Source organism: Aegilops tauschii, chromosome 5 (genome assembly GCF_002575655.3).
Source record: "Aegilops tauschii subsp. strangulata cultivar AL8/78 chromosome 5, Aet v6.0, whole genome shotgun sequence".
In the NCBI taxonomy this organism is placed as follows: domain Eukaryota; kingdom Viridiplantae; phylum Streptophyta; class Magnoliopsida; order Poales; family Poaceae; genus Aegilops; species Aegilops tauschii.
Window position 1 is genome coordinate 363,647,185 of NC_053039.3, and position 12,864 is coordinate 363,660,048.

At 43.6% G+C, this 12,864-nt stretch overlaps 2 protein-coding genes across 2 annotated transcripts; both read left to right on the forward strand.

Annotated features, from left to right (window-relative positions):
• The first annotated feature begins 1,346 nt into the window (after positions 1 to 1,346).
• Positions 1,347 to 2,898, forward strand: LOC109754988 (1-aminocyclopropane-1-carboxylate oxidase 1). The gene is made up of 2 exons (XM_020313870.4): positions 1,347 to 1,604; positions 1,722 to 2,898. The coding sequence occupies exons 1-2, from the start codon at positions 1,491 to 1,493 to the stop codon at positions 2,565 to 2,567; spliced, it is 960 nt and encodes a 319-aa protein (XP_020169459.1). The 5' UTR covers positions 1,347 to 1,490; the 3' UTR covers positions 2,568 to 2,898.
• Positions 2,899 to 6,331: 3,433 nt separating this feature from the next.
• LOC109754984 (protein disulfide isomerase-like 2-3) lies at positions 6,332 to 12,034 on the forward strand. The gene is made up of 9 exons (XM_020313865.4): positions 6,332 to 6,602; positions 6,696 to 6,854; positions 7,881 to 7,994; positions 8,819 to 9,003; positions 9,628 to 9,727; positions 10,695 to 10,871; positions 10,956 to 11,101; positions 11,435 to 11,581; positions 11,666 to 12,034. Exons 1-9 carry the CDS (start codon positions 6,483 to 6,485, stop codon positions 11,838 to 11,840), a joined length of 1,323 nt encoding a protein of 440 aa, XP_020169454.1. The 5' UTR covers positions 6,332 to 6,482; the 3' UTR covers positions 11,841 to 12,034.
• The last annotated feature ends 830 nt before the right edge of the window (positions 12,035 to 12,864 follow it).

The following is a 12,864-nucleotide window of genomic DNA, read 5'->3' on the forward strand; positions in this document are numbered from 1 at the left end:
CAAAACTGCCTATGCATGTCATGCCTTGCCGCCTTGTGTTCGTGTCTGTAACTTTTATATAGATGGAGAGACGTCTGTAACTTTAGGGGCCGTGTTAATGTTACGCGAGTCTTTTTCTGCGCTAGATCGATCGCCTAGCCGCTGGGTCAAACGCCGCACTAAATCGATGCTTGGTCAAGACATGAGGTTTGTCTATTGTTCATTTCCTGTTTGAGGGTGTCGCTGGTGTGTGGTATCCTACTGTAGGGTGATTCGTTCGCCCCAACCGACACATTAAGAGGCTGTTTGGTTCGGAGCCTCAGCTCGCCACGCCTAAGGTGAGGCGTGCCACGACTTCGTAGGCATGTTATGGCTACGTGGTGCACCTTGACCTGTTCTGCGCTGACAGCTTGGGATCTTTGTCATCAGGCGATCATGCATATGGGCGACGGCGATCATAATTAATCTACAATGGGTCAAGGAAAAGCTAAGGCCTCTTTTGGCTCATAGGATAGAATTACCGTAGGAATAGGAATTTTGTAGAAAATGAGATGATATGTATCTCAAATCCTATGAGTAGAAATAAGAAACGAGATGTCATTTGGTTGACATCAAAGGAATTTTTTCATTGAATCTAGGTTCATTTTTATTTTCCTATGAAATATGAAGGATAGGAACTAATCCTATGTAGGAATAGAAATCCATTCTTATAAACCAAAGGGCTCTAAAAGAAAAAAAAAATCCTATAAAAATTATATCCTCTAGAATTCCTATGAAATTCCTCCAAACCAAAGGCGTAAAGGTTGCCCTGGCTCGGGCATGCATTTGCCGACCTAACGCATGCTAGCTTGCTAGTACCAGTAGCTTATCCTCCCATCGACTGGCATTAACTTTGGCAATCTCACTCGTCTCAGATTAATCTTACTCGCTACGTTAGCCAGCCGTGGGGACGGACGACCGCCACCCAACATTTCGCACGACGATTTCAATGCCAATGGCGACATGCACGTGCTTCCACATACCACTGGAAAACCAAGAGCGGGAGTAACACCGGGTGCCACAGGGGAGGGGAGCGGGGCGGCGGCGAGTGGGAGCCGGGGTGACCAATGGGCGATACCAAATGATTGTCCGAAACGTCCGTGGTCGCTGGATTATTGTCCAAATAATTCCGTGCTGGACGACAGATCCACGATCCAGCACGCGGATATCCCACATGGCCCGGTCTCCGCCCGGTCAACCACCCGAGTTATTCCAACACTGATACGCTCAGGTTACAGTTACGGTTAGCGGCAAAAAAACTGGTTACTGTTACGGCGCGCATCAATACGTACACTTGATTGGCGCGACCGCCCGGCCGGCGAGCCTATAAATTCGCACCCGCCCTGCTGCATTTTCACTCACACTGACTACTCAAACGCACAGCAAGCGCTTGCATTGCAGAGAAGCCATAGAGCAACCTGAGATCAGTTCCAGCACCAGGCGCCGCAGCACAAGCAGCTCGAGAGCTAGAAATGGCGCCGGCTTCGTCGTTCCCGATCATCGACATGGGGCTGCTGGCCGGGGAGGAGCGGCCGGCGGCGATGGACCTGCTGCATGACGCATGCGAGAACTGGGGGTTCTTCCAGGTGAATAAGCAACTACATAACTCGATCAACAACTTGCATGAATAGTTTCGTGCCCTTCTTATTGAGCTGTACGTTGATTTTGCTCTGCTCTTGTGGTGCGTGCGATCGTGCGAGCAGGTCCTGGACCACGGCATCTCCACGGAGCTGATGGACGAGGTGGAGAAGATGACCAAGGAGCACTACAAGAGGGTGCGCGAGCAGAGGTTCCTCGAGTTCGCCAGCAAGACGCTGGAGGACGGCGGCAGGGCGGCGGAGAACCTGGACTGGGAGAGCACCTTCTTCGTGCGCCACCTCCCGGAGCCCAACATCGCCGAGATACCCGACCTCGACGAGGAGTACAGGCGGGTGATGAAGCAGTTCGCGGCGGAGCTGGAGAGGCTGGCGGAGCGGCTGCTGGACCTGCTCTGCGAGAACCTCGGCCTCGAGAAGGGGTACCTCACGCGGGCGTTCCGGGGCTCCAAGGGCGTCCCCACCTTCGGCACCAAGGTCAGCAGCTACCCTCCCTGCCCGCGCCCCGACCTCGTGAAGGGCCTCCGCGCCCACACCGACGCCGGCGGCATCATCCTGCTCTTCCAGGACGACCGCGTCGGCGGGCTCCAGCTGCTCAGGGACGGCGAGTGGGTGGACGTGCCGCCCACGCGCCACTCCATCGTCGTCAACCTGGGCGACCAGCTGGAGGTGATCACCAACGGCCGGTACAAGAGCGTGCTCCACCGCGTGGTCGCGCAGGCCGACGGCAACCGGATGTCCATCGCCTCCTTCTACAACCCGGCCAGCGACGCGGTGATCTTCCCGGCGCCGGCGCTGGCGGAGGCGGAGGCGGCCGGCGGGGCGTACCCCAGGTTCGTGTTCGAGGACTACATGAAGCTGTACGTGCGCCACAAGTTCGAGGACAAGGAGCCCAGGTTCGAGGCCTTCAAGTCCATGGAGAGCCAGAGCACCAAGCTCATCGCCACCGCTTAGAAGCAACCCTTGCTCTGCTCTCCGTACGTGGCCTCGGTTAATGGTTGAGGACGATGGCACATAGGATGCTCCAGAGTTCGTACGTACGTACGTGCTAGACCACTGGCTACTGTTTGGTGCCGAATAAACGAGCCTGTGCTGGCTTGTGTGCTACGCCTAGCTAGGATCTGTAGTAAGTAGGAGTGTTTGTCATTTTCGCTGTGTTGTGCTGCTTCCGACCAGCATGAGAGCTGTATTGTTCTGTGTCTGTTCTTATTCCCAGGGGCATCGTATCGGTTGTCTCTTTTAATATGTACTACGTGCTGCCTCCTTGTGTGAGAGTACTACCGCTTCTATGAGTGTTGCCAACTTGCCACCATCACGCCAACACGGCAGCATCGCAGCGAGCTGAACTTGCCACCATTTGTGTTATTCGCGCAGAACATGCCTTGCCAATATTTCCCGGGTCAGGTTTGCCCCACCGCATAATGTAGTTCAGTGTGCACAACGGTGCCGGAATTATTACTCTTCCCAGAAGTGGTCACCACTTTTCTCGCGCTAAGAAAGCCTAGGGCCGTAGTACTTCCGTACCACTCAACACCAGTATGCATTACCTTGATTGGTTGTACTGTTCATAGTGCTTCCTCTCGCTGGCCTTTGAGCATCTACAAACGCAACTCACAAATGTGTCTCCACGTCATCTTGAGCGCAGAATCTTATTAGTGCAGATGACCGCTTCTTCATGTCCGCAACGCCCCCTCAAATCCATGCTACGCATGCAACATGATCAACTTAGGTAGATCGAACTTGAACATAGCAACTGGGATAACAAGTTTCATCATCACATAGATACAACCGGACACAAAATGGTCATCATCACCTAGGTACGGTAAGCCTAAACGATAGATAAACTAGAACTTTTCAAATTTCAAGTATTTTTGGGAAATACATGAACAATTTTTTAAAACATGGACATTTTTCAAATTTTCAAGTATTTTAAAAAACAAAAAAATAGAAGAAAAAAAACCCGGATAGAACGGTAAAAAAACAGCAGTTCACGAACCTTCCAACAAGTTCCTAAACCCGTTCGGTTTGCTCGCTTCACCTTGATTTGTAATTGGCCAGCCCATCTATCTAGCACTAGCAACCGATCGCTAACAAACGATTGTTATCAGCTGACATATAGTAGTCGTGAGGATCTGCCCCCGTTTTCAGGAGATCATTAATTAAGGTGCATCCCTTGCAAATTTCACTGTATGTGTTGACAAGTGAAACACTGTATGTGTGGCACCTTTTGCAATCTAGGTGTTTTCCCTTTTTTGGTTGATACTTTTACTTATAATATTTTATCTCTTGAACCGCGCGTCCAAACCATGAACGGTTGGATATCTTGTGTTGAGATCTTCGAAAGTAGATCTCATGTTAATAGGTTTCGATGAACTTTTTTCACGAAAAATTCAAAAAGAGGGGATAAAAAATGAAACCCTAAAAAACGAATAACTAGTTCAAAACGAAAAAAATGAAACCTGAAAGTGTGCTTCCTGGGCAAGCACAGACTATGTTTTCCCTTTTTTTTAAGAAAGCATTGTTGTGTTTTCGTTGAAACACAGGCTATGCTTTTCTTTCTATGGAAGCACAGTTACGCTTCTCATGGAAGCATAGTTGTGCCTTTTCTTTTTCAGAATGCATAATTGTGATTCTCGTGGAAGCACATGCTCTGTTTTTTCCTTTTTGAGAAGCACACATTGTGCTTCATGCAGAAAAGCACTTCTTAAAAAAAAATCCATCCAAACCTAGGGAATCAAGCAAAAAACAAAAACAAAAACATCTAAAATCCGAAAACACGTATAGAAAAGAAGACGAAATCCAGAGGAGCGCCCAACACGCGCATGTGCGACGGCTGGGCACATCAGTTGACGCGCTTCCTGACTAAAAAGATGACCCTTGAAGTAGCTCCCTAAGGGATGACCGTTAGTTAGTTGCATCCTTGTTTTAGTATAATCTTACTCTTGACAAGATCATCAATACAGCAAAAACAAGAGAAAAAAGTCCACCAACACGGCTGAAGCGCACCGCCCACAAATTCGAACAAGAACACGCCCGAGGCCCATATGTGCGGGCGCGCGTATGTCTCGCTCCAGCCACCTGATTGGGCCGGCCCATCTCGGGCACATGCCATTAGCGCATTTTTCCTTTCATTTTCTTTTCACATTTTGCACTGGTTTTTTGTTTTACCTTTTTCCATTTTCTTGTATTTCGAAATATTCTTAGTATATCTATTGTGAAATCACTTTACATGCAAAAGTCAAACAATGTTCATCATGCATTTAAAAAATGTTAATTAAGTATAGAAAAATACTCCCTCTGTCCCATAATATAAGAGTGTTTTTTAAACTAGTGTAGTGTCAAAAACGTTCTTACATTATGAGACGGAGGAAGTATTTTTGATGTATAAGGAAAATGTAAAAAAATATACAGTACGCTTTAGAAAAAATTAGAAATAAATAAAGGTTTTCAACTTTTTCCTGAAAATGCTAATCATGATTTTATAAAATATTAAATGTGTCTAGAAAAAATGTTTCCGATGTATAAGAAAAATGTACAGCATTTATAGAAAAAGTAGACATAGAAAAAACACTTTTAAACATGGTAATCATGTATTTGGACAATGTTAAACGTGTATATAAAGAAAAATATAGAATGTGTATGAAAAAAGTAGTCATGAAAAAATATATGTTTAACGAAAAATAATCATGCCTGCCAAAAATGTTAGATATGTATATAAGAAATGTCCTGGTGTATACGAACAATGTTGAATGTGTATAAAAAAAGCAGTCAAAAAATTATAAGTTTCAAAAATGTTAATCACGTATATGGAAAATGCTAAACGTGTATATAAAAAATGTTCCTAGTGTATGCGATAAATCTACAACTGTGTATGGAAAAATTAGACATTAAAAACATATGTTGGAAAAAAAATTAAAATGTTCACAGAATTTTAAAAATTAATTATTGCAATAAATAAATATTCAGCGTGAATTTGAAAAATATTGACAACGTATTCGAAATGATGTTCATAATGTAATTTAGAAAAAAAAACATTGTGCATTTGAGAAATATAGAATGTGTATCCAGAAATATTTCACGTGTACTAAAATGTACACCGTGCATCGAAAATTATTTAAGTTTGAAGAAAGAGGAAAAATGGTGAAACATGACAAAGAAACATAAATAAAGAGAAGAAAACATGAAAAAAACAAAAAATGCGGAAGAGGAAAAAAAGAAACTAGAGGAAAACCAGTGCCGAAAAGAAAAAAAAACCAAGGAAATGGGAGAAAAATCAAGAAAATAAGAAAAGGAAAAGAAAGAAGAAACCAGAGAAGGAAACAAAGAAAACCAAAGGAAAACAAAAAAAAACCCGGTGAAAACTGATAAAATAATGAAGAAGACAGGTGAGAAGAATAAAACCAGAGAAAAAACAAAAAAAGAAAGAAAATCATTGAAGAAATAGAGAAAACCTAAAGAAAAGAAAATAAGAAAAACCTAAAGAAAAGAAAAAGGGAAAAAACGAAGCGAATGCACCGAATGTAGCGAGCTCAGCGTGCGAGCGAACGAACGAGCCGGTATAGTTGTCGCGCATATGCGCGGCTTATGGCGACGAACAGGTCTACCCAGACTCCAGAGTGTCCGAACAACTGTGCACCCAGTCCTCCAACCATGCCACGGTCGCGACCAATCCCGTCGCGCCAAGGAGGCGAAACCATACCGACGTGGCAGAGCACCAGACGTGGACGCTAACGATTGGTCCGCACACGCGTTCGTCTCCTCTCTCGCGAGCAAACTTAAATCCGCACCACCACGCCCCCCGGTGACGCAGCCGATCGATCGCCGCCATCTAGTCCCCCCTCCGGCTTCCAGAAGCTTCTCGACGACGCCATGCGTCCGGCCATCCTCGCCGCCGTCCTCCTCCTCCTCGCCGCCGCGGCCTCCCCGGCGGCCGCGCTCTACTCCGCCGGCTCCCCGGTCCTCCAGCTCAACCCCAACAACTTCAAGAAGGTCTCGCCTCTCCCCCGTCGCCAGATCGGCTCTCCTCCCATTTGAGCTCTCTCTCTGACCCCGAGGGGCGTGCCGCCGCTCGCTTGCGCGCAGGTGTTGAACGCGAACGGGGTGGTGCTGGTGGAGTTCTTCGCGCCCTGGTGCGGGCACTGCAAGCAGCTGACGCCGATTTGGGAGAAGGCCGCCGGCGTCCTCAAGGGCGTCGCCACGGTCGCCGCGCTCGACGCCGACGCGCACAAGGAGCTCGCGCAGGTGAGCACGGCCTCTCGTTTCCTTTTGACCCGCCCACACTCCGCATGTGCGTGCTGATCTGCTTGTTTCCTGATGTGATCTCGGCATCGGTAGCAGCGATGTCACAGTAATTTATCGATTGTTAGCGTGTAATGGCTTTACTGGTGCTTCCGCCGTGCATTTTTGTTGGATAGAAAGACATTAACCAGTTAAGTACCAAAATGTAGTGGGACATTGTACTTCAGACAGTAAATTTTACTAAGGTGCTTCGATGCTTTTTATATAGGAGTAAATGAATTTGAATTCTGCTGAAGAAAGACATAGTTTGACAAGGGCTTATCAATAATCAGGATTTGGTCTCTTGCTAATGCTGTTTTGGTATCCTCCCAGTTGATTACTAGCCTGATTTTGTTTTCAAATCTTTGTTAAGTATATGCATAGGCCAAAATCCAACGAATTGCAACTTTATTAGGGTGATATGTTGCCATTCTGGCATTGCTTACGAGTTTGTTTACTATAATTTTTGTGTGTGTCAGAAATTAGTTTTTGCATCAAATCACTCTTATCTCAGATATTATCGCACAGAAGATGGATACCCCCGATTAAAGAAAACAAGAAAGATATTGACTGTGAATTAAGACCGTTATGGCTTTACCAATATACCTGCAGTGAAACTTAACCACGACAATTCCTCCAAACCATCTTGTGTTCCACATGTGCATTACTATTGATGGTTGTAGGCTATTCATTACAGCGTGGTTTTAAGTTGTGTTTAGCATAGCAGACTGATAGGTAGGGCCAGATGAGTGAACATCAAGTCTATATTATGGCGATGAATACTTTAGTTAAAACTAAACTTAGGCAACATGCATCTGGACTACCTTCTTTCGCTTTCCTATACAATTGTATGCCTGAGTCATTTCTTAAACACTTTATATTCTAAGTTAATGACAATCACACAAAATATCTGGCTTTTATAATTAGAATTTATAAACTTTTATGGAATGCTACTGATACAGTTCGTGATGAATTGTGTTACTTTTGCAGCAATATGGAATACAGGGATTCCCAACCATAAAAGTATTTCTCCCTGGCAAGCCACCAGTGGATTATGAAGGAGCAAGAGATGTAAAGGCAATTGTAAATTTTGCTCTGTCGCAGGTTAGTTGCAGCAAACCCTATTTGTCTTGTAATTTTATTTTGTTCCATTAATTTGCATGATGTATTCTCAATTGCATTTTCTTATGCTCCACAAGTTGTTTATGCTTTTGATGTGATGTTTCCTCTGCTACTCTACCAATATGTACATCCTTTTCCCCGGAGACATTATCTGCTTTGTCTGAATCTGAAGAGTGAAATTTGTACCCACTTAAATAACTCCGGATCTTACAGGGTGTAATGCTATGAACAACAAGTGCCATCTTTCTGTTGGCTGAAAATGGTGTCTCGGGTAGCCCATGATTCTACTTACCAACTTTTCCTAATGAATTTGAGGCAGCCACTCTGCGGAGCTTAGCATGCAATGATCCTTCTTACTCCGTTTTTACTCTTCTATGAAGTTCAGTAATTACTCTTGCACTAATGTTAGCTGACTTGAGTTTCTTCAACGTGTCATGTGTTTCAATTTAATTGTTCGTCGGTCATCACTGTTGCATGCTGTGAATCGACAATCTTTGTTCTTTATATTGTATTATTTTATACTCCCTCCGGTTGGGTTTATTACTCGGGCACGGGTTTTTAGGTCTTCAATTTAACTAGGGAAAAGTGTATTATATTCTATAAGAAATATATCTTTACATTCTAATAACCATATAATTTTTGTGGCATATTATACATGTTTCATTTGCCAAGTTGAAGACCTAAAAACCCGTACCCGGCTTATAAACCCAACCGAAGGGAGTACGAAATTGTCAGTTATGTTGCAAAAGATGTGAGCTTCCACTTTCATTACAAGGGAAAATATCTGTTTGTTTTATGATGCACAGGTCAAAGGTCTTCTCAGAGATAGGTTGGATGGTAAGACATCAGGAGGTTCAAGTGGCAAAACCTCTGGTGGCTCAAGGGAGAAAAAAACTGAACCAAATGAATCAGTAGAATTGAATTCGAGTAACTTTGACGAACTCGTCGTCAAAAGCAAGGATCTTTGGATTGTGGAGTTCTTTGCACCGTGGTATGTAGCTCAATACCCATATTGTTCATCATGTTAATCGATTCTTTACTTCCTATTGGGTGTAGCTTTTTCTCCAAATTAAGAGAATTATATACACAATTCTGCACGATGTAATCATCTCTTATTATTTCTTATGTATACTCTAGCACATTCTTGCTTAACTATAGGGCTTCAGAAGTTTGAGTTATAACCAAACCATAGAAATTTGAGTTTGTATGGTTGTGTGCATCTGAGGATGCAGAGGCTAGGAGGTTTAACCTTCCTTCTCAAGAAAAAAAGAATATTAAGTTCGTGATTTTGGTTGACATATATGAGACCTACCTTCTAACTAGACTACACGAGCTCACATGATGCTACAAGTAAATTCGATACATCCCCTTTCATCGGTTGCCAATATAGAGAGATGAGCCTTTTCCATGGGATCTTGCTTGATTTGGTTCCTATGCTTAAGCTTTGTCTGATCTCCTCTACTGTTCGTACACATTATCACATTTTACAAGTTAATCCATTTGTTTGATGTATTCGAGTTTTAGTATTGTATTTCTGCTACTTGTGTGTTGAGAATAAATCCTGTTAACTGAATACACTTTTCGGCTCGTCGACTGTATTGTTTTTCTTGTTAAGGTGTGGGCACTGCAAGAAATTGGCTCCTGAATGGAAAAGGGCTGCAAAGAACTTGAAGGGTCAAGTGAAACTAGGCCATATTGATTGTGACTCTGATAAGGTACAACCTTGGGATTATATCCTCATTTAACATTTTCATCTTCTGGTTGAATTTCATCATAGGAAAAAATATATATTTCAGGCCAATTTTATAGGTTAAATTTAAGAATGTATTTGCCATACTAATGAATGTGCACTTTGATTTCACTGAAAATTGAAATTATACAAGGGAAATTGTTGTTGGTAACATTTGGTTTGAAAATCTTAGCGAGTTCTTGGCATTCTTGTGATCAGCAAGACTGGAATGAAGTGTTTATTTTGCAGTTATTGCAATTTTATAATGAAATTAACTCAGCAATATCACTTTGGGGTCACATCATAAATTTGCATATCATACAAATGCTGGAGTCTGGCAGCAAATAACTATGGTTATCTTGGAAATTTTATCGAGGAAAGCTTCAGTTGGCTAACTTATCCATGAGCCATTTGATTGAGTTGTCGCCTATGTTTTGTTTGAGGTGCCTTTTTAACATGACTAGTAAATGCGCACGTGCAACTCACGTTAATATTTAGGCAATATATTAATTGCACGCGGATATTAGATATGCTATTATTTGTGTGTTAATTCTATGATTAGTGCAATATTTGGTATGATATTAATTGCATGTTAAACACGTTGAACGCTCGCCATTGGAGCAGTCTAGGTCGTTGGATTGACTTAGTTTGATGGCCGAGATCAGTTGGATCTGCCCCTTTGGGTCTTTTTATATTGGTATAGATGACATGATATACTACAATACTTTGAACTTTAATAGGTCAATCAGAAGATTCAACTGGATTACTAGGTTTGAGTGATTTTTTGAAATGTTTCAGGCAGTGTATCAGACTATCAGAACAGTTAGAGTTGAAACTCGACATTTTTAAAGCATGCGTGCATGTGCCACCAAATAGTTTGTTGGGCCCACCATACAGCTTCTTTCTCGAGTACATATTGCAAGTATATATATTTTGACTTCGGATTTTTGCAGTCCTTGATGAGCAAGTACAAGGTAGAAGGCTTTCCAACTATTTTGGTATTTGGTGCCGATAAGGAGAGCCCGTTCCCCTACCAGGGGGCTAGAGCTGCTTCTGCCATCGAGTCCTTTGCGTTGGAGCAGCTGGAAGCGAACGCTGCACCACCTGAAGTTTCTGAGTTGACTAGCGCAGTAAGCCTTCATGATATTCACAATATTTCTGCAGATCAGGTAGTGAATTATTGATGTTCTGATGTGGGGTTGGCTTTTCTTTAGGATGTGATGGAAGAGAAGTGTGCTTCTGCTGCCATTTGCTTTGTATCTTTCCTTCCAGACATCCTGGACTCAAAGGCAGAAGGAAGAAACAAGTACCTTGAGCTGCTACTATCTGTTGCTGAGAAATTTAAGAAGAGTCCATACAGGCAAGTTGTCAACTGACCCAATTTTACTTGAATTTAACCTACAACTGTTTTTGTTTGTGAGAAAAGCACGCAGTGTCTAATTAATACAGCTCGTTAAGTGAGTTGGCCGGAAAACAATGAACTATAACATTTGGAAGCAACTTGTTTGTATTTCACATACATGAAAGGATCAGATCAAATGCCTTCGGCGTTAACCGAACCAGGGTTATCGTAACTATATATGCAATGACATCTGCAGCAAGAGGATTCGGTCTAATTTGAGCATTTTGTGTTAAAACTTCCTGATTGTTCTTGAGATGGACCATACTGAGCCAGGATAGCATTGCCTTGCAGTTTTGTCTGGGCAGGTGCCGGCAAGCAAGCTGATCTGGAGAAGCAGGTCGGAGTCGGTGGTTATGGGTATCCAGCCATGGTTGCTCTCAACGTGAAGAAAGGCGCATACGCACCGCTTCGTAGCGCCTTCGAGCTCGCCGAAATCACGTAAGCTCCCTGTTGCCATGGCTTCGATGATTGCAGTAGGTTCAATCAGGCGCACGACTAACAAAAATGAATCGTCCCCTGCAGCGAGTTTGTGAAGGAGGCGGGGCGCGGCGGAAAGGGGAACCTTCCTCTGGAGGGCGCCCCCACGGTGGTCCAGTCGGAACCATGGGACGGCAAGGACGGAGAGGTCATCGAGGAGGACGAGTTCTCGCTCGAGGAGCTCATGGCGGACAGCTCTGCACCCAACGACGAATTGTGATTTCTCAGACCGTCCTAGCGTTTAGAGGAACACTGATGCTTCACGTGTTCTGATGTGTACACTGTACAATTTGGACGGACAATTTTTGGAACGCTTTTCTTTTATCGATGTTAGCAGTATGGTGGGAGAAAGCTCTGATGTGCAAGGTGGGGTGGGGTGTCTTTGCCCCTGAAATAAAACCGGTTCTGAGCTTAGATGCTTGTCCATCATTGCAGTTGCAGGAGAGGCAGATGACGGAGCATTCACTGCTCTGCTGTTTATTTAAGCGCTTTGGTACGGCTGAAATCATTGGCGTTTTGTCTCGCTCGCTTCGCGAGGCTGCCGATATGACCGGTACCCTCTGTTGCTCCTCATCGTCAGCAGCGGTGCGCAGCATTTCCCGTCTCTGTGAGCTGCACGTGCTTTTTCTTTACCGGCGTGCGGACGTCAGTGACAGGATCCTTCGAAATTTAGTACTCCCCGGCAATTATCTTGTCAAGGAAGGCTCGTACTGCTTGAGAAAGTGGCGAGTTATTTTAACTAGGGATGTTTATTGCACAATGCAGTCACTCACAGCCAAGGATTATAATTTCAGACCCAGCTGAAATATGCAAAATTTCAGAAATTATTTTGGCTTTTCAGATTTCAAATTTTACTCACTTTTATTCAATCCTAACATAATTTAATTTTATTTTCAAATCAGTTTGAATCTGCATCAAAATTTTGGGGTTACAAATATTTTGAACCCCATTGAACTATCTGAAATTTCACTAAAATTTTGTTGAATTTTTTAGCCCTGCTCACAGCGCACTTGCCGTGCCTAGGGGAAAGGCATACAAAAAGCAAGGTGCAGTAAAAACTTGGTAGAAATCACATTTGAATTATTATTTTTAAAGTTCAAAAAAGGGTATTATGTTAGAAAGATGATGTTCTTAATTCAAAAAAGAAGGTTGATGTTCCATAAACTCGTGGAATCTGAAGTTCATCCCTCAAGTTCAAACTCATTCATTTGGGTGGCAAGAACAATGATTTTGATGTATAAATG